The 26,928-nt window shown below is 39.7% G+C and overlaps 1 protein-coding gene across 1 annotated transcript in view; it reads right to left on the minus strand.

The window, feature by feature from the left end:
- The window catches only part of LOC131977690 (ankyrin repeat domain-containing protein 13C), a 40,309-nt gene extending 14,331 nt beyond the window's left edge, over positions 1 to 25,978 (minus strand). The window contains exons 1-6 of the mRNA XM_059341111.1: positions 25,289 to 25,978; positions 21,940 to 21,981; positions 12,985 to 13,089; positions 5,236 to 5,321; positions 2,018 to 2,063; positions 995 to 1,061 (exon numbers count right to left, since the gene is read on the minus strand). Of these exons, the coding sequence (XP_059197094.1) occupies positions 995 to 1,061; positions 2,018 to 2,063; positions 5,236 to 5,321; positions 12,985 to 13,089; positions 21,940 to 21,981; positions 25,289 to 25,670 (728 nt within the window). The 5' untranslated portion in view covers positions 25,671 to 25,978. The remainder of the gene's footprint in view (positions 1 to 994; positions 1,062 to 2,017; positions 2,064 to 5,235; positions 5,322 to 12,984; positions 13,090 to 21,939; positions 21,982 to 25,288) is intronic.
- Positions 25,979 to 26,928: the final 950 nt, after the last annotated feature.

Here is a 26,928-nt window from a genome sequence, read left to right on the forward strand (position 1 = left end):
TGACTTCGGCTCCCTGCCGGAAAGGGCTGTCTGACAGCAAGGTAAATTGGTGTAAATAAACGAAATATAGCCTGAACTTTCATTGATTTTGTTTTTTACTTCAGGTGGCTTGCTGCTGCCTCTGTCCACAGCAGTACGTTCCTTAGCTTCAGGCCCCATTTACACGAGAACGCTTGTGGGTAAAACAACAAAATATTTTATGGGAAGTGCCTTTCATTTAGACGGTGACGCCGTTTTTGGGGCTTAAAAATGCAAAAATCTGAAACCATCCTCCAGAGTGTAAAACCTGAATCCGCTCTGCCGTAGCGTGTCTGTCTACACTGTCAAGACGCAAAACTCTGCCCACGTCACGTACGCCTTTACATCACATACATGCTCCAGTACAGGGAAATAAAGAAACATGTGGGATTATTTCCATGCGTCGGACCTTCAAGCTGCTCTTGCAGCTCTAACAAACTTACAGGAGTCCTTCTACGAATTCTACAGGATATGTACAGATAGTATTAGTGAACAGAGAAGGATCTGGAATTACCTCTATCACATTTTGGATGCACCAATTGGTCGGAGGTGAGCCAGACGGCTTTGGACAAGACCTGGGAGATCTAGTGAATGGTGGAGAACTTTGTGGAAGGAGTAGCTGATGAAAATGCATGGCGTGAAAACTTCTACTTGCCCAAAGATGCTCTTATCACTTTAAGTGATGCCGCCTGGCATGCATACCCAATCCAATTCACACACTTTTGCGTCACCGTATGCACGCAGATTTCCACCCGAAAACGCTCGTCTAAACGCGGAATAAAAAGTGAAAAAGCAACGCCACTTTTGTAAAGTGTAGCTTCAGTGCCAGTACTCCTGCCTGTTTCTCCAAACTGGGGGTGTGCCGACCGCCACTTACTGTAGTTAACACACTGACTGTGGATAAGTACCTCATCAAAACCCCACTTCAAATACTCTGAACCATCTTTAAATAGAAAGCATTTTTGAAAGGACTTGCCTGATGTTGAGGCCCTGCTTGTAGATCTTACAGGCGTCTGAAGGCAGGATTCTGGAGAGCAAAGGCACTGCAACATGAAAAGATACAGTAAGGACATGTGAGACAATGTCTATATTTAGAAAGCTCACTCAATAATGAAGACCACCATCAACTTCAAAGCCTCAGTAGCATATAGGTCTGTAGACTGGAGGGCTGTGTAACGTGTAAATCTGTAGCTAAATCTTTAATAACTCTTTGAAGCAAGAAACTTCCTTCGCTGTTTCATCATTACTCAAAACTCAAAGAGCTACAGTTGAAAATAATTCTGTGAAGGACAGCATTGAAAAAAAAAATCCCTGTGAAGTCTCAGATCTGAGACTTTTCAAAGTATGTAAAATCTTCAGCTCTCTAACCTACAAATAATTTACTCTCTACACAATTTCCAGTTACAAATACACTGTTATGCAACCAGTTTACATTTAGTTGCTATCATGCATCCATTACATAATCTTGCCCACCTTGTCAATAATTCACACAGACACAGTGAGTACACAGGCCTGGCTCACACTCAGAGGGCAGACTTGTGCAGACTAAGCAAAAGCTGCTACACCGGCAGATACATTTAGTCACACGGTGTATTCATCTGCCTTCAGTAACGTTTCATCAGGTGAAATTACATATGTATTCAGTGCAGCTAGAGAACAAATGCTGTGTCTGTGTCAGCAGATAGTCCAGATATAATTATAAGAGGAGGGATGCTGACATTAGAGGGTGGTGAGTCAGTGCATGTCCAGCAGGAGGAGTCATTTCCAGCCTGCAGACACTGGTGATTCTGACAGTAAGTGTCCCTTATGGCACAGATAAACACTCACAAACCAGACACACTCCATCACATTTTCCTGTGTGTGACACTTTTTTTTCTATTGGAGTTTCCAGACTACACCCTTACTGAGTCCACATGGTTAATTTCCAGAGTGGATAATGTCTGTGAGACAATGTTTTCTGCCACTTTTGTAAGACAGCAGAAGGTGTTGCTTGACTCACCCCAACTTTGGAAGTCCCAGTGAAGCTCCAAGTAAAAGTCTCCAAGCTGCAAATAAACACAAAGAAATCTCATCACAAGTGTAAAATACATGTGTGGAAAATGTGGATATACAGGGCTACTTGTCACAGAAAATTGTGTATATTTGTTAGAAGAAAAAGATGTATTTTATGTACATGCAACAAAATAAAACTGTGAAAAGCTTGAAGTGGACTCAGAGAGCCCACATATGATATTGTGCAGCCACTACATATGTCTCAATACATTTTCAAACCTCAAAAACAAAAACTACTTTTTTACAACTGAGATTCAGGCACTTTCAAGGTACCTAAACCAAAAAGGTCTCCATCATCACATATAAATTGATACAATAAATGCAATGGTAAAAATACAATATACAGAGATAATTTATAGCCATGTATATTTATTTATTTTGCCAGCTGTACATTTTAACTGTGATTACCTGTTCTCATTATGATTATTTAATGCTTGCTAATTTCCAGAGAAAGGGATCAACAGAGATTTAACTAGCTATTAACTGGCTTAGCTCATCTGATGTGAGACAAATATGACCACAGAATCCTTTCATTTCAAATATGAACAGATGTTTGATTCATGGAAGTGATTGTGTGGATGAATCACCACCATTATGCAGAAAATGCAGCATTTTTCAAGGAAATGAACCCTGAAAACACAGAATTTTGTCAAAATATGGCTGTGCCTGGCCCTGTCTTGAAATGTTAAAGGAAGGGGAAATTAATTTGTGTATCTGCCCCGTGATTCGGATCGATTCTGAGATGTAATGGATTTTTTCTTGGTCCATGCTCCACCATTTCTCCAAGTTTCATGAAAATCAGGCCAGTAGTGTTTCTGTAATCCTGCTGACAAACAAGCAAACCAAACAGAAAACATCACCTTCTTGGTGCAGGTAATGAGAAACGAGAGCAATTTTACAATCAATAAACAAGACGTCTTTGCAGAATATGAATCAAAACAGTGTCCCAAAGCCTTCAGTTTACATGGAGCTGAGTAATCATGAGCCTTTATGTCCACCCAAAACACATCACGCCTGGCTGATAACTCAATACAGCCTAATTATCCTGTGAGGTACTAAGATGGGATGAACTGCTCTCATCAGCATCACTGGTGGTTTCAATCTGGCATTCGGCGATGATGTCGGCTGGCGCGAGGTCATCATTTCCCAGAGCTATATAATCTCTGAGGGAGAAGTATGACGCAGAAAAAACTCATCTCTGGCATCTCTGCCTCATCATCCAGGAAGGATCACATCCTGTCACGTCAAACACAGGCTCGACTGAGTGTCAAACAACTTGTACAGATGGCCAAACCTGGTGTTTACATTCAGACTGAAGCCTATAGGACAGTGACCTCTTTAAATGCAGCAAAGTGTACACAGGTTTTCAGATAGTTTACATCTTTTGGTCTTTTATTTGCCCATCTGCTCATTTGCTCTGTGTCTCTCCTGTGGGGGTGGTGTTGCTGCACAGCTGACCTCAAAGTGAAAATCGCCAGATGATTACGCCTACAGTTTGGCCTCCATAACTTCATGTTGGGCAGCAACAACGAAACAGAAAGACTTCTCGTTTGGTTGCTCTTTAAAGCAGTAACGCCTGTCTGTACATGACTGGGGATGCACTGATTGTTAAAGTCTGGGCCAGTGTCAATGTTTAAAGTAATATGGCCAATACCCGATGCAATACCAATGTTTTTTTTGTGGTTGTTTATTTTGTTCCTGTTGTTATTTATTCCTCGTTTTGTTCCAGGGAAACATAGAAATGTTCAGTTCAGTCAGTTCCATGACACTACTTTTGAAGTGCATAATTCTAAACATACAAATTAATGAAACAACCTTTATTAAAACCTTTCTTCACTGGAAAATTGATTTGTTTTTTTAAACTAACTGCTCAAAAAAAAACAAATGAACAAATCATTTTTCAGTACTTGTATAGCCCAACAAAAACATTACAACATTTTGAGACATAAACCAAAACACAGTACATTCTGGGTTGAAATTGTGCAGAAATTTGAATGAACACCAGGCACGATAGTAGCAGGCTTGAAAATGTCTCGTGGACAGACGTGGTTTAATGACGAAGTAAAAGCACGAAGTGAAATATGGTCAGACGATCACATAAGACAGTGGCTTGTGGCTACACAAAAAACAACAAATCATTTAGCGACAGAATGGTGGCTACTGGATTCAATCCCACAGCAGATCAATGCTGCATAAAAGTGAAAAAACTCCACCAACAACACATTAAAGTCTGCGACTTGCTTTGAAAAGTGTCACCTCTTTCCCTCACATATTCTGTCCAGAGCGTCAACAGCGTGACATTTGTTAAAATCATGGACTGTGTAAAGGTTACAGTGTTCGGTGAGCTTGATAAAGCACAGTGTAAAAGCAAAGAAAACCAAATGAAAAATGCAACAATGTTGCAACTTCACCACTGAATCGCACCAAGTCCACCAGACTTTATATGTAAAAGCGACCTTAAACTTAAATATCGTTCCCTTTTATCCAAAACATTTTGTGTCCTTTTCATTTGTAAAAAAAAAAAAAAAAAAAAAACATGCAAGAGCCATAGCCAGCCATATCCTGCTTTTCCCATGTAGCAGTTGCAGAAACAGCATGATAGCTACAGTTGTCTGCGTCTGAGAGCAAATAATCAAATCAAATTCAGCCAGTGCAAAATTGATGCAAAACAACAGAGGAACATTAGCCACTGACATCGGTGAACGTCATCTTATTTGCCCATGGGCCGATGTAAATTAAAGAGCCGATATCGGCCGATACAGACGTTTGGCCAATGAATCCGTTCATCCCTGTCCATGACTAAATGCTTACAGTGTGTGAGCGTGATGTTTTGTCATGCAGACAGACACAACAAACCCTGGAGGATAATTGTTGGTCGTCTGTTAGTAGTTACATGTTTATAGTGTGTGTTTGTACATGTGATGTCACACCAGACAGCCACAAAAGCGCTGAGGATTCATTAAACACTGCATCTAAGACTAGTTGATAATGTGTGTGTGTGTGTGTGTGTGTGTGTCCCTCCTGGCTTTGCTTTTTTGTGATGAGGAGAAAAAGGAGATTAAAGAAGGGACTACAAAATGGGAGCAGACTGACAAGTAAGAAGATCTGTTGAGCAGACACCAGAAACCGCAGCAGGACATCAGCAGCAGAAAACTGACTACTCACTTCTTTCAGGGCTTTCAGCAGCTTGGGCCTCTTGTCCTCCACCGTCTCCCTGGACTGTTGCTTCAACTTCCTCAGCAGCGCTGTGACTGAAAGACAAAAGGAAAAACAAAAGATGAAGACCAAAAGCAGCAACGATGAGGCAGATTAATGCAGCATAAAAAAGGCAGTGGCTGAGGGGCAGTTTTCCACACAGCAAATTATAAAAAGTTTATCTGAGAAATGTAATTTGTTCCCATAATGGCTGACTCGCCTTGGGCTTTTACTGAATCTGATCCCACCACTTAACTTGCTCCAAAAAGATTTATTCACTATATTAAAAAATTAATTTGTCCGGTACATTGCTCTCGTTTTGGCAACAAACGAGCATCCTTCTCAACATGGCATGAAAGCCAGCTTCTTCTTCTTCATGATGAGTTGGCTGAGAAAAAAAAGTTTCATTTTCAAAAGCTGAACCTTTCTCACTTGGGTGTGAGTTGCTTTCTTCCAAAATGAGTTTTTTTGTGAGAGCATCTGCCACTTCATTAATCTGGAGATGGAAGCTTTGATATGTGAGCAGTAAAAAGACAAAATGTGACTAAAACTAAGATCAGTACACATCACAGAGATGCGTACAGCTTTTAAGGAACAAAATTCAAGCGTTTTCAAGGTAAAACAAAAATGTCCAGACTCTTAAAGCCTTTATTGTCACAACTAAATCTACAGCAATCAATGTATGTCGACACGTTGTTTATTTTTTACCAGCTATTCATATTAACTACAGCCCAACCAATATGGGACTTTTAATACCTGTTTTAAAGGAGAAAATTCACATATATTTAACAACTAGAAACAAAAAAATAGACAATAATAAAAATGAAATAAATATCTAAATATACGTCAGTGCTGTTTGTTCAGTATTAAATAAAGAATAAATAAAAATAAAATAATTAGCCAACACCATTTCTATAAGCTAATAAAATTTCTTCATTATATTATGTACTTTATTATATGTTTTGGGAAAAAAAGAAACATTTTGATATATATATGTGTATATATATATATATATATATATATATATATATATATACACATACATACATACATACATACATATATACATTGTATGTATGTATATATACACATACATATACATATACACACACACACATATGTGTGTGTGTCTGTATATATATATACACATACATATACATATACACACACACACACACATATGTGTGTGTGTGTATATATATATATACACACACACACACACACACATATATATATATATATATATATGTTTTAATCATGTTTATGTAATATTTGCCAATTTCCAGAGTAAGGAATCCACAGAGGACTTTTAGCTTTTATTAGCTAGCTTAGCTCATCTGGTGTGAGACACTAAAAGGCAACAAACATGACAAAGAAATGTATTAATTTCAAAAATTAAAAGCATGTTGTTTTTAATGAGTGTCTGTGTAGATGAGGCACTGGATAATGTTGACAATCAAGCCTTTTCCAAGAAGTATAATCAAATTCAAACATGTTCCTGACCTTGAAAATAGAATGCTAACATGACCCTGACGTGTCATTGTGACGGTTAAGGATTAAGCTTATGCCCTTTATGAATGTGTGAATGTACTGTGAGTCACCAGCATTATCTGAACAGACTCACTATGCAAATCCTGTCAAGCAATGTGACACGTTAAAGGCAAAGATCACGGAGTTTACAGTAACCGCGGCTTTTGGCTCAGAGATACTCTGACTTCCTGGGGGCCAGATGGGACACTCCCAGCAGCACCGAGCCAATCCCTGCACACCGCCTGCAGGGATCAAAACGTTTCCAGGAAGTTCAAAGGAAACAAGCCTTGCAGATATGAAGCCGAGTGCTAATGAGCGCCGCCTTTAACCTCCTTAACGACCTGGGGGAGAGCGTACTCACAGGAGGCTTTTAACCATGGCGGGCCGGATTAACAAGCATTCACAGCTCTTTAGCCCATGGGCTGCAGGAGGACTTGCTTGTTTATGCAAAGGAAAAATGGATCCACACCCAACTAGCAAGCATTATTTAAATGTTATTTGCTGTTTATAAGGGGAGTGGGAGCATCAGTTGCTCGCTGACATAATTGTGGTGCTTTGATGAAGCCAGGAGGGGATTAAGTGACGCCATCACCGTGCCACTTATAAACTAATGGAAAGAGTAATAAAAATAAAGAAAATGTTTGGCTTGGGATACCAAGACTGCTCTACATTTTAATAGGAATTAACACAAAAGTGGACATATGGTATTATAATTCCCCTAACAAGCTTGTGTGAGCCAACATACACAAACATGTTGTTCATATTGTCTTATTGATGCTCCTACCGAGGCAGCACTGAGAGGGCAGAGGGCTCGATGGTAAAACAATGCCAAATGAGAGCACAGGCACGCACACATACTAATAAACATGGCGACACAGGCACCAATTGACACAGACACAAGTACAGGACGGGGGTGTCTTTGTGGCCCGGCTGCCTAATGAATGTGGACAAGCTCTGGATGGGGCTCCTCCTGATCCTCGCCGCCTCTCAGCGGGACGAGGAAAAAAGTACAATCTCACCATCTGCTCACAGACCACCCAGCCAACACAGGCCGAGTAACCGACCTCTTTAACACTAAACCGAGCTGACTCTCCACGCAGCAGCTAATTCACCCAGATACTGATTAGGGCACTTTCCTGGCATTAATGAGGTGAGTGACCTCAGTATTTTTACCTCCACACATTAATAAAAAGAGACAGCGTCAGGGCAATTCTGTATTTATATCTCCACAAACTGCTACGATTTAACAATTAAGCCTCTGATCTAACTGGACAACTGCTGCTGGCACGTCGCCAACAATGTGAGAACAGTCAATATTGACTCAGGTACGATGTGGAGTCACTGTGTGGTGGAGCAGAGCGGGCGGGTGAGCAGCAGCAAACAGGCCAATCTGAAGATAGTTTCAAATATTTAAACTTACTGAGGCACGGTCAATTAACTTTACAAGACATCTAATTCGGACTCAACTGGCCACATTAACTGGAGATAACACACCACGTGCAGGATGGAAAGCTCTTAATGTCTGATTAAAAATTATAAGCTGCTTTAAGTGTACTGGAGAGGAAAGAAGAATTTAGTTAAGCTTTAACGAAGGGGATCTGGACCTGTAATACTGAGTTAAAATATTATCTTTCAGAGGAATATGATTCATTTGAAGCACAGTAGGAGGACTCCACTATAGGCTCGGCACCAACATACAGTGTACATACAATATTACAAATCTGAAAAAATGTTGGCAGTTTCACTGGCTGTTAAACAGACAAACTGATTCAATATTAATGGAATCAAACCTTGTCAAGTTAGGGTGATAGTCACTGGGCTCTAATGTGACTTCTTTCTTTCCATCCTAATTAAAAGTGATGTGTGGCGTGAATAAAACACCATCATAGTTGTATCTGGTGACTGTGATAAAAATGAACTGTTTATCATTCCTAATCTATTTTTCCCCTGTCACTTCGGTGGTGGGATAGCCTTAAATTACAGCCCTGATAATCACTGCACATCTGGCCTTACCTTAATGCTCTTCCAGATAATAATTACAATATGAACACAAAATATTAATCTATCCTCATGACTTCAACTTGTAAATTGATACCATGGTTCGATGTTTGTAGATTAAGACAAAGACGAGGAAACAATTAGAGCAGTTTCTCGCCTAATAAACACAATATGACTGTGACAGCATTAAACGAGCTCCTTACGGCGACAACACAGCTGTGTGAGTGGAAGGATAAAAATAGCTCTTATTGAACAAAACACATGACAAAAACTATTTCTGCTCCACATTTTGCCTCCATGTTCAAACAATGAAGCCGTAATGGAAAAAGCTCAGGTGACAAATGCATCAAATCACAGACAAATGTGGGTTGAAAAAGGAAAATTAGTCCCAAACACTTAAAAATAGCCTGGTGAGAAAACTGAGTTAGGATTTCGTTTATCAATCACATTCAAGAAAAGTATTTCTTTGAAAATAAAGAAGCAAAACTGAATATATGGAGAACCAGATATCTGTAAAATTATGTTAGTAGTGCTCAGCACTGTCCAGCAAACAAACAAGAGAAACAAACAAACAAACAAAGCTGCTAGGTCTCCGCTTTCCTCACAGACTCCTGACACATGCTGACTCAGCTCATACTGAATAACTGCTAGGAAGGGCTCTGCTGGGCTCCACCAGCAAAGCACTCAACATTTATTGCACTCAATAGGGACAACAGACAAAGTTTTCCTTCAGCACCTTTCTCCTCGTTGCAGCCAGGTGAAATTCTGTAAATGGAAGTTCCAGTGTGAAGATTTAACAGTGTGCAGACTCAGCCATTTGTCGCTGAGCTGTCACAACAGAGGCCCCGGCCCTGTACTTTGGAGCGACATTAAAGAACACAAAGGGCCAAAGAGGGTTAAACAACAACAGCAGTCCTCTTTGCTTCAGTGCATCAGAAGCTGCAGTCGCTCTATTGGGCTGATTCAGGCGATCAGCAGTTTGACCTACTGCACCTGTCTGCCAGCAGGTTGAGCCTGGTCCTGTCCACTAATCTCCACCACTGATCTGGCAGACAAACTCTTCTCTCTGGCCTGCACCCAAGAGTAGCGGGTATAGTCCTGGGAGATTTGCTCTTTTCCTGAACATACAAAGAGGTCTTTGAATCACTAAGTTTGGCCCCTCACCTGGTGCAAATTTGCCCTATGGTGTCCAGAAGCAGACAATGAAAATAATAACTTCTGCTTTTTGAAAAGAGAGCGTTTGGGGGGTATTCAGACTAAAGTCAAGCCTTTGTTAAAACAACGCACAAGGCTGTATTGGGGGCATGCTCCTTCAGTTTTCCTTCCAATTTGCTGTGTTCAGGACTATTCTGGGCATCACCATGTTGGCACGAAGCATCGAAAATGAAAAAATAACACATTATAGCGAGGTGAAACAATAAGTGGACAAAGCATTTTCCAAAGCAAAGGACTGGATTTGCTTTCACTTTTGCAGAGCAGGGGAGCTGAGGCCAGGAATGTTGTGTTAACAAACAGATCCTAGGGCTGCACGATTATGGCCAAAATGAAAATCACGATTATTTTGATCAATATTGTAATCACGATTATTAATCATGTTAGGGAAAACATCTGCATTTTTATTGCACTACTTTTAAACAAACAATAGGAACAGTTTTTAGTGTGTACACAGTGTCCGGTGCTTGTTGTAAACAAACAGAGATCGCTAAGTGAACACCTCCTGCAGCAGCAGCACATACACACTGTACTGCTACAGAGCTAACTGTTAGCCTATTAGCAATTTGCAGACTGGTTAACATCCCTTCCGGCTCTGCAGCTGGGAAAGACTGCTGCAAGAGGACTGCGTCGCTTCGACTTGTTCAAAATAGTAAAGAGAAAAGAGAAATAGTCGCTAAGGGGGTCTGAAAAGTCGCTAAATATAGCAACAAAGTTACCAAGTTGGCAACACTGCTTCGCCGGCTTTTACAAATGGCGCGTGTTGTTGTGGCATCGAGTATGTCACATCCTGCTTAGCATTCTATCCAATCAGCAATCAGGCTTTCTTCAGGGGGGAAAAACGGCCCCGTCGACGATCAGGTTAATTTAGTCGTGGTGGCCAAAATCATGATCACGATTAAGATTTGACTAATTGTGCAGCCCTAACAGATCCTGCATAGTATGTCTTTAATAACATATCACAGACACTTTTCTAGCTCAGCTTTTTCCCCTCAACCGGCCTGATGTTCCACATAACTTTAAAGATTTTCTGTAGTTCCCAGAATGTCACCAGGTGTAAACATTCAACATGTAAGAGCAACATGGTGACTGTGGCAGCCACAAGTAACATTCAGTATGTCATGTAGCTGCATGACACTGGTCTGTACAAAAGGACCTGTCAGTGGCAGAGTAAAATACTGTTACAGAGTTCATTAGAGGCTTCAGTCGATAGAGACACTTGTGAACGTGGTAAGGTAACGTAAGTGGCATTAGAGAGTTAATTAGAGGACGTAGTCAATGGAGACACTTTAAGCTGCTCAATGTTGGTGCCAAGTGACTGCGCTAATAAGCCCTAACCCTTTCATTCTGATGGCCTGGCACTTAACGTGTTTGAGAAAATCCAGGAGCATTCGGCCTTTCAGCTTCACTGCATCGCAAATGTCTCAGTGTTATATTGTCGTATCCATGTTTAGCCAGTTATCTGCAAGAATGAGGACACAAACTATCAAGAAAAATGAGCCCAGAAATGTATTAGACCTGTCCTGATATTGTCTGGAGCTGATAAGACACCGATATTTGGCAGTTAAAATGTCTCAGAAAAGAAAATGGAGATAATAAAATGGTGACACTCGATTACAAATTACATCAAAGGCTTTTTATGATCACTGAATTAAAGGGATTTTCTGGAATCGCTGATGAAAAAAATTAAAATGTACCTGTGATATACTTATATAAGTTGACAACACCTGCCCTTCAACATCTCAGTCTGGCTGTAGTTTTGCAGAAATAGTGTTGTATTCAGTTTGACACATTGGTATTTAGTTTCTCACCACTCTAACAGAGCTCCACCACACTGAACCAGACCTCAGGCCTTCCTGTTCCCATGACCAACATATCAACAGCTTTAAATAGATCATGGACAGAACACACCAATCACAAAAAAGTAGACTTTTAGGGGGCCAACTGTTAGACAGATGCTTCTAAAGCACATTTGGGGAATTGCTCAAAAAAGTAAAAGTTCAATATCCAATCTGTTAAATTAACTGCCAGTGTACAAAGGTGTTCTCATCCAACACCAAGGTCCTTCTTAAGAAAGATAAAGAACTTTGATATTCAGTGTTGTTGCTGTTTCACATTTCAAAAGAGCCGGCACAAGGTCAGTCAACAAGTTTAAAATGAACTCATTCACATCCATGACTTCAGTTTAAAAACAAACACTTCAACTCGATGTGTCATTACAAATTTGTTGCCAATGTGACCGCAATTTGTTTAAAATTAGAGATTTTGTCTGTTGATATCTGTCCTGATTCGTTAATAACTTTCACTGAACAAAACCACAGCCAAACATCATTTTCACAAGATAGAGAATTGACTATTTGACATGGACACAACACCGGCATGCTGGGTGCCGTAAGTCCTTGGGTGTCTTATAACACACTCTCTTAGTGTTGTTAGCTTTTGTGAGAGGCTCATATTATCGTTTCATAGTTGCAAACTGATAGAAATGGTTCACTGTCAATCAAAAAAATATGTTCTCTTTTAGCCTTTCATGCACAACACCAGTGATGTTATGTACAACCCCATGGTCACAAATAAAATGGCATATATCGAAAAAACAATTTTAAAATCAAAGTTTGAACCATTATGAACTGTAAGCAGAAAATGAGTGAGACAGGGGCTTGAGCATAATCAGCCTATGAGGAGAGAGAGAAATATCTAATGAATTGCCTTTCATCGGCGCACAAAAGCCAAGGGCCTTGAGGAATGTCCCTCTCTCTCTGAGGGACAAAGGGTGCAGGCCGGCGTCGTGGCCTCTCTTGGAGGCAGCGACGTGGAAGAATGTGCAGTAGCAACTGTTGATTTGCATCTGTTGATCAGGCCTTTTTTTCTCTCCCTTTGGTGTATTCACACAGGAAAACCAAAACTGACACCTTGTATGCCTGCCGTTGAACACCTCATTCTGGTGGCTGTGGTGGAGTTTCAGTCACAGATACTTACTCATTTGTCGGTCTCCGTAGCTGATGGCCTCGGCAAGGGGGCTCCATCCCTGAGCATTCTTCACCTTCACTGGTGCATTGTGGGCCAGAAGCAGGTGGGCACACTCTGGAAGAAGACAGTATGACTTTCTTTAAATTACAAGTTTTACTCAATCTACAGAGAAGATAAACAAGAAATACAGACCAGCACCACAAACAACACAAGGAAGGAAACAAAGAGATCTTTACATAAATATGTGCCTTGAGTCAGGAGGTGCTCCAGTAATGATCTGTTTGGTTTCAGTCTGACTTCTTTGGAAATTATGATCCCTGGGATAACACTGCAGTAAAGTTATGTGCGTGTATAAAAATGCCCTGCATATCTGTTCAGGACAACGACCTTTCTGCCTGTGGAAACTTGCCAAGTTGACAGGTCCCTGATGACTCCCTTCCACAAATCCTACACGGAAACAACTTTAACATTTCCCCTCCTTTTCATCTGCTGGTTCGGCAGACTAAATATCAAATCAAAGAATGCATTGGCAAAAACAGAGAATACAAGCAGCAAAATTGTAGGTTTCCAGAGTCGGTTCTGGTTGTGAAGAGAGCAAATTCCATCCTGTCTGACAGCACCAACCTCTTCATCAGAAGTTTTAATCCCTACTTCAGATTCCCCACAGTCAAGGTAAACAAAATTGAATTCACCCCCACCGCTATTATCCTCTTAACCCATTTAGGCCTAAAACGGCTGGAAAAAATGCCTGTAAAACCTATGGGCGATTTAAAAATAACCCCCTAAAACCTGAAGTTTTTCTGGAAATTCAACTGAAGTGTCAACGCCTACTAAATAATCAGATAGAAATGAAATTCAAAAAGTATTTGAGAGTTTATACCTGTAGCTTTTTATGACAAGTTGAGTTTATTTGTCCAAACCTTCAATAAAGTTTTTTTTAAATCAACATGTTGCATTGCGACACTCCCACTTGTATTCTGATGCATTTCATTGGCCAAGAGACCGAAAATAGGTGGAAAAAACTACAAACTACAAAACGACGTATCCGCTTTCCTGGCTTTAATGGTAGAATAACGCAATAACCTCCGGTTTTAATGGTAGAAATGCAGTAATGCATTCCTGGCTTAAATGGGTTAAACTCAGGGAAAAAGAGGTAGTTCCCCCATCAGGTATACGTAGGCTGACTAGGATATTCACGCTGATCTCTGATTATTTTCTTCACACTGGAGCTTGTTGGCTGTTTTGATGTAATATGATGTTATGCTGGTCATACTTTATATTGATCTGGGATTATGTTGTCATCGCTGGACTATTCAGTTGATGTATTTTGATCTTGACTATAATGTTTTGCTCATCATACTTTTATGTAGACGACATCATATAGTCGTTGATGCAGTGCTGCTGATTCTGCCTATGTCTAATGCTCGTCTTTGTTGAATGTGGCACTCAATGCTGCACAACCCACTGCTCTTCAGGGGCAAATAAAGTTGAAAGTTGTAGTTGGCTCTACTACAAACAGGTAAGCAGTGAAGCAACAGCTAAAGAGGCTTTTTTTCTCTGACCGCCAATTAAAGTCCCAGCAGCTGCTTTCTGCCTAAACAAGAGGCACTGGAGACACATTTAATTTCAGCAATAAAAGAAAGGTGATAAAAATATGAATGGATTCCTCCAAAGTGATAAATGCAGGCCCATTAAAAGATTAACAGATCTTTTTTGCCTAAGAAGAACAAGACTTCGCACTCAATCATAAAAGGTAATCCAGAGACGACTCACAAGGAAATTGTTTTTCTATTCAGTAGAAACACAAAAATGTACACAGAGAAACTGATGAGACAGAAAAAGTGGTGTGGTATTTAGTTAAATTGAACTTTATTAAAAGGTCAAACCCCAGTGGGTGAAAGAGCTCTAATGACTTTCCTAATTTGTCCTGATGCTACACATCCACAACACATGACATGGTGAAACACAGAAGGAGTATTAAGTCAGTTTGGCTTCAAACATGCAGAGAATGTGTATATACGCAAACATCCCACAACCCCCATGAGATCCTGTCACCTCCTTTAATGTTACTGGGGGGGACATACACATTTAATTTATAATCAGATGCAAAGAAACTCATTTTAATTCCAATGCAGATAACCAAGAGATTGTGATCAGTTCATCTTTGAGTTCAAATGGATGTTTGTGTCAAATCAAGCCGTTCCTGAGCTATCACGTTGACAAGAGTGGGACCGACGTGAGGTCACAGTGACCTCTGACCACCACATTCTGTTCAGTTCATACTTGAGTCCAAGTGGACCTTCGTGCCAAATTTGAAAAACATCCCTCAAGCCGTTTCAGAGATATAGCAGCCATGAGAATGGGGCGGACGGATGGACAACCTGAAAACATAATGCCTCCGGCCATGGCCGCTGGCGGGGAGGCATAATAATTAATCCTGGTTTTATAGAGGGGCAGATTGTGTGTAGGATTGAGATGTCAGCTGACCCATTAACCAAAGAGCCATATGGGACCTAAAATTACACAAGACTCAGCAGCATCCTACTTAAGGATCTATACTGCTATAAAATGAGGAAAGATTCTCAGGAATAAAATGTCAAACGTCCCCTGGTGCCGTGCAGAGTAAACCTCAGAGCTCTGCTTGTATTTCCAGCGATGGGAAAACAGCCAACGAGCCTCATCCCTCTTTCAATGGCAAGATCAGCAGTAAGTGCAGTGCAAAATCCCTTCACTCTCTGGGCAGCCTGTCAACAAACTACAACAAGCCAAAAATGAAGCCTGTTGTTCCGGCTCAGCTGTCAGTTTTGTCGTGACATCATTCATTACAGTGTTGGCGTCTGTGCGGCTCTGTCTAAACGTTGGGCAGGAGCTGTCACAGTCACAGGCCTGTGAGCAGAAAACCACTCAAATGCAAAGCAGAGGCTAACTGCTAACAGTCTGCTGCTGAGTGGATATGTAGGGCTTTCTCTCACATGACGGGGCAGGAACATGGGCTTTATTATAGCTGTTTGACCAACCTTTTCAAAGATCGTTTAGGCTGACAAAAGCAGCACAGAAGCTCTCAATGCATCACTTATTACATTGCAAACCTTTGAGTCAACCCTATTAGTCATGTAAACACATTCAAACTGGTTGCTGCCCTCCTGTTCAGACTTGTCTCTCTGCTCAACATCAGTATGAAAGCTATTAAAAATCCTGCCTCAAGTGGTGCACTCACAGAGCCAACCTGGTGCCTCGAACTAAAATGAATAACTTCAGCCTTTTGAAAGGAGAGCGGGACACATAGCAACATTGTCACATAGTCTAAATATCACAATACTCCTCTGATCTACATACTCACAATGTTTAATTAATGACAAAGAGACCAGGGTCTCATGCATTCTTCATGATAGAGAGGAATACATTTTCAACTCTTCCTCATTAAACAAACGTATTATCCGGCATTACAAAGAGGGACGTGGCTATCCCAGGGTTAAGAGTGTAGCTACAGAAAGACAAAAAGACGTGTTATGACAGCACCCGAAGCACTTAGCTTATGTTCTTTACAGAAGCAATTATCAGCAACACAATTGCTCTTATGTACAGCTTGCTGCCATGTGGAAGCCTGGCACACACAAAAAAAAATTAAAAATGAACAAAGACAGGCCAATGGGAAGTCATTGTGTTCACACCAGGGGAGCAGCTGAGGTTCAAAGACTTGGCTCATGACTAGTCTGAATTTGTTTTCTTATTAAATTTCTGCCAAATTTTGCTCGACGCGACCCGCATGTTAAGTTCTGAATATTGTTCAGGGCTCAGCATTTCAGAAAGATTGACTAATATCTGCCATATTGCATGCTTTAATTAAATAAAGAAGCTGCGTTGGCACCGGAAAGGGTGGATGTAGCTGCAGAGTGCCCCACAAAGAGCTCTACATCAGCAAACAAAAAAGCAAACCTCTGTGTTTATGCATTAGTCTGATCCGTACCCAGGCTGAGCCATGAAGCAGCTGATAGCAGAGGCTGATGAAGACAAAATAAAGGCAGGCAAGTGCACAAGTTTGCTTTTGGACATAAGCCCCACATTCCCTTTGGCCTTTGACCTGCATATAACCCTGTTAAACCCAATGATTGTGTAATAATAATGACTACATTTAGCAGATATACATTATTTAACCAATAGAGAAAATCCAAGCCATGTGTCTCTGCCAACCTGCTAGCTTCTGGACTGGCTTCAGGTCAAAGAAGTGGACTGTGTGCTTTGAGGATTATCCAATATTGATAAAAAATATTTGAATGATTGGAGTCACCGGACACATGGGTTCTAAATGCTTTATATGTGTCAAATATATGTACAACTGATTAACATTAATACATTTAGATAGATTGATTGGTGCACAATCCTAGCAGTAAGACAAAATATAAATTTGGATTATAGATAACAGAGTTGATATAAAAGGGGTGCAACTAACAATTAATTCATTTTGTCTAAAATGTTATAAAAGAGTAAGTTGATAAACATATACAGTACCAGTCAAATCTCAACTTCTCATTCAATGGCTTTTCTTAGTTTTTATTATTTTTAACATTGTAGTTTAATACTGAAGACATCAAAACTATGAAAGACCACATATGGAATTATGTAGCAAAAATAGTGTTAAACAAACTGGAATACGTTTTGTTGAATTTCCGGCCTTCTTAATGTGTTTGAGACCTTCAGAACAAAAGGTGGCTACTTTGAACAATCAGAATTATAAAACATATGTGTGTCTAAAACTTCTGACTGGTACTGTACAGTAAAGAAAAGTAGTAATTCTAACATCTGAAATGCTGGAAACTGAGAATGTGTGGAATTTCTGTTTGAAAAATAACTGAAAGGATTCACTGGCTAGAAACAAACTTGCTGATTAGTGCCCTGGTGGCCTCGGAATCTGAGCACCAACCATGAAACGCAATGTCCCTGGTTCATGTCCAGTTCTGATCCTACTAGCCCTTTATTTCCTGTCATCTCGGTTAACCCAATATAAGTCCCCATAAAATCATTTTTTAAAAAAAAGCTATTTTCTGTCTGTGGACTAACCAGTTAAATGACTAGTTGTCTTAACTCTGTTTCATACAATACACAGTTCTAATATATGGTTCCTTTGAGTTGCTGTTTTCTATGTATTCTCCTAGTGGAAGACTGGAAAAGAATCATCAAACAAGTGCAGGTGATTAATCTGAGTGTAAAAGAGCTGCCTGGATACATTAACATTTAGCCTATAACTCATGAGCAATGCTTTGTTGTCGGACTCGATTCAATATGCGGCCGTGAAAGTTATTGATAAGAGGAGGTCTCCCTGTGGGTTTCTGGGATGATTGCGTGTGCAGCAGCTGTACGGAGGTCCTGCTCCAGTCACATACAACTCTCAAACAGAGGATCGAGGGAGGCAGAGCAAGATGGAGAAATAAAGTGCTAATCTAATGCTCCACTACGTGCCGTGGCTACAGATGGGGCACTTGTCAAGAGGCTCTGTGGGCTGTTAAAACCCCCACCATCACCAGCCATTCTGATCCAGGCTGAGTACATCTATAAAATGGCTTTTTTGCCCACTTCCTCGCTATCGATCACACAGTCAGCGACTGAATCAAAACAGCAGTTGAAGAAACACATTGTTCCAGTCTCTGAAGCAGAACTGGCACTCTTCAATGTCACCTGTATCAAACCAGTCTTTTCTCCAAACACTATTATATTAATGTACATATTAAGACTCTAACCTCCTCTCTTGATTAAACCGGAGGCTCATTTTTTAGAAGATAAAATGTATCTATGTGAGTTTTAGAGTAAGATGTACCCTGTCAGACTGGGACTTTGGCTCCAAACACTCACTCTGCTGTTATCTTGTAACTCTGAAACCAATTCGGAATATCTAATGATTTTATCTCCGTAGCTACTGGAACAGATATCACAGCCCTCTGGACACAAGGAAAAAAACATTTCTGTCCTTTGAGAAGACATGATAAGAAACCAGCTTTGTGAGAAAACTGTTAAGCTCATATCTCTGACCACTGAGTCATCTAAACTGTGGGTGTGAGATACAGTAGTTAGTGTACTTCATGTTTCTATTTCCAGAGAGTTTCATTTTCATAGTGCTTGGGACAAATAATGAGTCAGATATTGACCAAGAGTCTCATCACAGAACCTTCCAAAGTCTGAAATACTAGGAGGTCTGAGATAGGACAGGATAAAGCTAAGAGTTTAATTTAGGATATTTTTCTTTGATGAGGCCCCAGAAGAATAAAAAAAATCCATTGTTGCTCATTCACATAACCGGTTAAGTTAATTTACATGTATATTATTTATCCACTTTACAAGTCTTCTTCTATTCCAGTTACTGTTTTCCGACTTTTCTAGAGCTGAAATGATTGAATTGAATAACTGATTAGTTTACTGACAGAAAATTAAAAGGCAACTATTTTGATAATCAACTATTTTTGGTCGTTTTTAAACCCAAAATTCTCTGGTTACAGCCTCTCACGTGTTAAAATATCCTGCATGTGTTTATTTTACATTATTTTTTTAATTGAATGTATTTAGGCTGCTGAGTAGACAAATCAAAATTTTAAGATTGTAATGTCTATTTTTCAGTATTTCCCAACAGTTTTTAACCAAACAATTAATTGAGAAAAAAGGGCAGACTAATCAATGATGAAATAATTGTTAGTTGCACCAGCAGTATATATTTTCCCTGAAGGCTTTTGGCAACTCCCAGAGAAGAAAAGCTCCCCGTAATAGCAGCAGAGACAGCATAATCCATTTTTCCAGAAAGGACAAAATAAGTGTGGATAAAGAATTATGCCTCGATGTGCTGTGTCCAGCTGCTATAATTATAAGAGAGAGCTGGTGAAGAAACTAAAGTATCTCAAAAGAAAAAGTACATATGCAGATGTTTCCTTTTGGATAAATTAACTGAGCCTTGCACCTAGTTATAAAATGAAAATGCTCCTTTTTTAGTGTTAAATTTGATTCCACTGGAAAAATCACAACAATAAACTGCATTGTGATCCGTTTATGGTCTCTTTTCCTCTTCTAGGGTTGTCAAAAGTATCGATATTCAAAAAAGTATCGATACTAAAATGTTGTATCTGGATACAATACTCATTTTCAAAAGTATCGATACCCACAGTATACACAGTGTCAGTATACATACAAGCATAGCGTTAATAAGTTTACATAAATGTTGGTGACTGAAATGTGTTATTTTCCCAGAATGAAGCAGAGAAAAGTAGACCTGCAACCAAACAGCAACACACACACCCCAAAATATTGTTCTAATTGTTAGTGTTTATTGTATTTATTTATTTTTGGCACTACCTCAGATCTGAAGCTTGTTATCATGGTTGCAGTTTCTTTTTGCACAACTGATTTTTATTTCAAGTATTTAACCTGTGGTTCTGTTAATTTTTACATGTTGCATTTTTCTTGTTAATAAAAATATTTCTGTTAAATGTTGGTCTTTGCATTTATCCTGGTGGTATCGAAAATGGTATCGAGTATCGAATATTTTCCTGAGTATCAGTATCGAGTTGAAAATGTTATTATCGTGACGACCCTATCCTTTTCTAAACAGTGTTTTCAATGTTTAACAGCACAATCTCAAATTTGAGGGACTGTAGACATGTCCCACTGTCATTTCTAGTCTGGTGAATAATAAACACACACACTATCCCACACACAAAGAGAAGGACTTGTCCTCTCCATCCCAGCACAGCAGCCACACCCAGACTATGATCTCATGCTGTAGCCTTCAGCCTGTCTGGCCTGAGCATCCCTAGAGGACAGGCTCGCAGCTCAGGCTAGAGATAGGCAACCTCATTAGCACAATCAATTCCACAGCGTCCCATCCGCCACTACACTTCAGCAACACACTGTCTGGATTACCGATAGGCAGTGGCAGGGCCTCCGCTCCATCGACAGGAATTGAACTTTGCCAATGTGAAATCAATTGAAACCCGTGCTCCTATGACAGACACTAAACAAATGGGAACGTGCAGTACCAGTAACCCTATATGCCTGAATTGTTTAGTGGGACCTGCTGCAGAAAAAGGGGGCGGGATTAATTTTTCAATAGCATGTTCTGAACTCTCCTTGCATTGCATTAATATTTTATGCACATGCTTTCAGTCCAGCCAGTGCAACTCAGCTAAGACCAAAATCATGTAAAGACCTTTGCAGAGCCTTCATACATCATGACATATTCATCATATACGGCACACTGATTGTTATTCTAGGACACGTTACATAAACATACACAACTTGTTACACTTTCTGATTTCCCTTTGGAACAACACACAGCTGTACCATCTGTGTGAAACATAATTTTGTGCCATCTGATACAAAATAATAACTATCACAATAACTAAGCAACCTCTTCAGCACAAGAGGCACCAGCAGGAAACTAATAATAGCACACTAAGCAAATACTATAGAAGTTGAATATGACATCTCTTACCTGAACTAATTATCCTCTTTGCCAGCCTGAAACTATTAGTCTTTGAGCCAGCGGTGGAACATCAATCAGAACAAGAGGGTTTAGCCACTAGGAGGATCCCATTTCTAGCAAAGTCATCATTATCTAATCCCCACTGATTAAATGTTATTTCTCTATAAATCTATTAAATAGTAAAGAACCCCATAAGAAAGGAAGGAAATTGTTTTTTTTTCCCCGACTGAGCAAGAATCCTTAAACAAAACCTTTTTATTCATGCATGAGCATCTTGCTGTGTGGGATTTGTGTGGTGATCTGTGACAAATGTCTGGTGGTGCTTAGCCAGACAAATGCACACACAAAGAAGGGAAAACAAACTTAAACACACACACACAAAACGCATGAATAAACAGAAACACAAACAAAAGACATACAGCCCCCCAGAGAGATTAAATTAGCACGCCACAGAGAGAGACAAATATAAACCACATGGAGGTGCATCTTGAAACATGACTCACCTTTGTGCCCCATCATGACAGCGAGATGTAACGGTGTGTTTCCTGAAAAAGAGAGAGAAAAAATATAGAATTTGTTGGCTGTTTTTAATAATCACAATGAGAGATGAGAGTGTGTGATAGGCACTGTGCCTTTGGGATTGCCAAATGTAAATGTGAATCAGTTTAAATTAGGAGGCAGAACCCACTAAATTCCAAATGATATGGTAAGTATATGCCTATTGTGTGTTCTCCTACCATGACAAGCAATAATATAGTCTATTAACCTACTGCACCCCCCCAAATCAGCATTTAACTGGCAGGGCCATGGATTGTTAACAGACATAAAGTAAACACTGAAATATGTTTGCACGCCAGAAAAGCATTCGGGGAAAATAACATTTGAGTCAGGTGTGGAGAAGCACAGATTTTGTGAAATGTGCTTCATAAGCAGTGGAGAATCCCTCAAGAGGAAGCCAAACTGCCCGCTCAGCTCCTTCAGGCTTCTTTCCCAGGGAGAGAGAGGTGGGCAAGCATCCAGAGTAAAGAGGGCCTGCCTCGTAGAAGCCCTGATGTGCATGAATGTACAAACTGGGAATCAGTAAGCAGTCCCACACTGGATGTTGTGATAAACAGATTTCATCAGTATTAGCAATGTGCCTTCCCTAAATCAGCATCCTGGTGGTAACTCTAATAATCCAGGGTACTTTACTGGCATTTTTTCTGTTTTTTTTTCTGTTTCTTTACAAGTGTGCTGTCTTGGCTTGATTCTGCACATCAGCTGTGCTTGGCAGGGATTGCATCTCCTTTACAACTGGGCTACCTGGTTGAAGGTGTGTTTTTAACTGATCACACTTTAGCAATGTTTACTACTGTACTGAGAACGGTTGTTGGCGATCAGCTACTTATCACCATGAATTTTAAGGCTGTTTTTTGTGGATTATAATTTACTATTGCTTGAAAAACAGTCTATCTGCTATGTCTGGCCATAGCAGTGGAGGCTATTTAAACATGACGCTGACTTGTTGCTGAATGATGACAAAGACCATCTGATGCCACTGCAACCCATCGGGTGCACCCAGTTCCAAAGATAGTCAACCTAGATTGGGACTTGGTACAACTCATTGCAATAAAACTTGTAACGGAAATGCAAATCAATGCGGCATGATTTGGTTCGGCGCAGCCACGAGTGTGAATGGAAAAGCCTGATAATTCTTCTGCAAAAGGTATTATCACAAGATGAATATGCTGAAATGCTTATCCAATGATAGTAAATAAAAGGTTCCAGCTTCCCAAAAGTAAGGACTTTCTGCTTTCGAGTGTTAATTTAATTGAAAATCTTTAGGTGCAGTTCAGAAAATCAGTTGGGTGGTCAAAAGTTAATTTTTCATGATTTGGGGATTTTACACATTCACATTTGTCTCACTAATCAATGATGAAAAGTATTGTAAGTTGGAGTGTATTACACTGAGCAATTTAGAAAATCATAATACTGAATATTATCGGAGTAGTTTGATAAAACTACTGTAGAAAGTGAGAGAAAATGTTTTTTTGCGATGTGGTTGAATTGACAAATCTATATAGTCACATAATTATAAGCATTAGCATTGTACATAAACTTGCTGTATGTGTGGCTAATATTAGGGCAAATGAATGAAATGCATAATAAAGCTTTATTTATTCGTTCACATCCAACTTAAAGGCTTATGCAGATCTTACTGCTTATGCTTACTGTTTGAAAAACACAGACTTTGCCTCTCCTCCCCTGCTAAACAAAAGTAAAACCAACTGCAACCGCATTCTCAAACAAGTTTGTATACTAGAGACAGAGGGCATGGTCTCTGCAGATACTGACATAACACACTTCTAGTGGATCATAAGGGATGATTGAGATGGATGATTTTGGTATGAGTCTCTACATTGTTTTTTAGGGAACCCTGTATAGTGAATAACAGATTTAATGATAGTATGTGACAGTTTGGCTCCAGTTTGAATCCAGTGTGTAAACACACAAAGTGATGCCACTGAACCATACCAACCCTCAACAAGACGGGCAAAACCTTTGAAAAATACAGGCTCAAGTTCCAAAACAACGCCAGAGGCAGATGCCCTGTCCGCCACCTTGTTTCGTTACACCACGTCAGAGCTTTGATTTGAAGACAGACCAGATTCCAGTGTTGACACTGAGCTCAAGGACGGGCCATCTTTTGTCTCAGCACGTGAACCAGGACAAAACAATCTCTTCTTTTTGTTAGTTCAGGGAGTGTTTCTGTGGAAGTGTGGTGTTATCTGAGCAGACTTTGTCCTGCAGAAGAGGTGCTATCAGTCTGGGAAAAGTCTTGCAAATAATCCCTGAATACACACAATGACTATGGAGCCACTTCCAATAAACATATGACCAAAGTAGGACTGCCACTAACCATTCATTTCATTGTTCATTAATCTGTTGGCCATTTCATTGATTATTTGATAAGTTGCTTGGTCTATAATGTGTCAGAAAATGGTGAAAATGCCAGTGTTTCCCAGAACCGCCAAAATTACATCATCAAATGTCTTGTTTTGTCCATAAATCAGATATATATCAGTAAACAAGTATGTACAATATAAACATATAGTGTAAAGGTATAGTGGCGCCCTGGCTTCAGAATGAACTCACGCTCCCCTTATTTTACTGCCATTAGTAGAGAAAAAGAGAGAGGAGTAGTTTCACTTTTAATAGTTAAAAAAATTGACAACACTTTTTTACACTTTTTATATCACCCCTTATTACAAGTGTAAATTAACTCTTATGTATTAACACATTAGTAGCATTTCAGTGCTGTCATTGGTTGTATTGTAACTATTTTACTAATATGTCAGAAAATGGTGAAAAATGCCAGTGTTTCCCAGAAGCCCCAAAATGACATCATCAAATGTCTTGTTTTGTCCATAACTCAAATATATTCAGTTTACAGGCGTCGAGGAGTAAAGAAACCAGAATATATTTCATTTATTTTTTTAGGTTTTTACTTAATCAACATGATTAATCGTATATCAAAATAGTTGGTGATTAATTTAATAGATGATAACTATTTCAGCTCTGAACAAAAGATGGCCTATCTGAGAGGGGCTTTATGACAAGTTATTATTTTTTACGGAAGAAAAAAAACAATTACACACTTTCTCTGTTCTGTTGAGTTTAGGTGCTGGAATCAAAAATATTGCTCATTTTGGCCTTGGTATGGAGGAGCCTCGCCTACTTCAGTGCTGCTGGGGACTGATGGCCTATTAGCTAACTAAAACTGAGCTTCACTGGACCATAACATTGGTGGCTCATGATGTGTTTTGGGGCTCTTGCCTTCGGGGTTTAGAGACAAGCAGCTGGTGGACTCACCATGGATGTCTTTCTGGGCGATATTCTGCGTCCGTATGAGTGAAGACAGGCGTCGGACATCTCCTTTAAACACACATTCATGCACCGGGAAGTCCTGCCCGGTTGGGATGATGGGGTTTTTGTTGTTGTCATCGATAACATCGGGTGTTGACAGTGTGTTGGTGTTGGCGTTAATCTGCGACTGTTGGTGCTGCTGCTGCTGCTGCGTGGATGAAGACTTGATTAACTTGTGATTGCTGAAGATTTTACTCGCTCTGCTCTTGTTGTTCGTCTTGGAGGCGGTGAACGTCCCGGTGGCAGCCTCCTCGTCCGGCTCCAGTAAATCCTCGTCCTTGCTCGGCCTGTGGTCCTTGCGCAGGGAGCGGATCTTCTCTCCGGTCATCTTCTAACCAGTGTGGCGGTCACGGAGCAGAGGGTGTCGCCGCTGACGATGACCCTCCGGGCGGACTGATGCCACTCGCCAGTTGGAAGTCTTCACGCAAACACTGTAAACTGCACAACATGAAAACACACTTAATCCACCCACCAGGACGGCCAAAAACGACAGTTTGTTCGAAAACGAACAAGTAGCAGCTTCCGTTCACCGGTTTACTATGAAAACAAACACTTCTCTCGCCTCCTGTCGTTCAAAACTGTCGCTGGTTGCTGCACAACATAAGCGGCTCCAGTTGACTAGTACGGAAGATTCGGCTGATGTCTTCCGCCTCGAAGTATCGCGAGAGTTCAGGAAAGGTTACTAACGGTCACTTGTAAATATACACTTAATACATTTGTATCTGTAAAAGTAACACATTATATTTAGCAAAATACGAATATTAAATACAAAACTGAAGTACTTCGACATTTACACAGCTATGTATGGAGTTTACATTTTTTTTGTGTAGCTTTTAACTATTTTTTTATCTGTCTATTTATTTATTAATCATTATCAAATCAATCATTAATCATTATTTTACTGTTTTAGTCTGCTTTTAATAAAGCTTTTTTTATTTTAATATCTGTCTAATTATTTACTGTATTTTACTTTTTTTAGTGTAATTTTGAACTAGATTTTATAATACTATTTTTTGTTGTTATTATTATTTATTTGATCTGTTTAACTATTTTTTGTTTTAGTTTATTTCTATATTTTAATTTAAAAAATTACCTCTTGGTACAGGTTGCCATCTCTGGTGTTTCTTCACTGTAAATCAGTGAGATTAATTAAATATATATTAATTTCCTCAGTTCTTGTTTTATTGTGATTCTTTGCTTGCTGTGTGTGTGTGTGTGGGGGGGGGGGGGGGTATTGTGTGAAGCGCAATATGAAAGGTGCTATACAAATAAAGTTTGATTGTTAGTTTTATGGTCATCACTTTACACACCATTCGATCATTTGAAGTGATGAGAAGTTACTCTACTGTATTTAGTAGAAATTTGAGCTTTACTTGAGTATTTCTATTTTCTGCTACTTTATACTTCCACTCCACTACATCTCAGTGGCAAATATTATACTTTTTACTCCATTAAAAAGTGTCTGACAGTTTTAACTAGTAGTTACTTTGGAGATTCTGATAAAAAAATATATATATATATATATGTATAATAAATCAATAAATGTATTGGTCTCAAGAGGGAAATTTACAGCAGTATATAAGTAA

This window comes from Centropristis striata, chromosome 9 (genome assembly GCF_030273125.1).
Source record: "Centropristis striata isolate RG_2023a ecotype Rhode Island chromosome 9, C.striata_1.0, whole genome shotgun sequence".
Classification (NCBI taxonomy): domain Eukaryota; kingdom Metazoa; phylum Chordata; class Actinopteri; order Perciformes; family Serranidae; genus Centropristis; species Centropristis striata.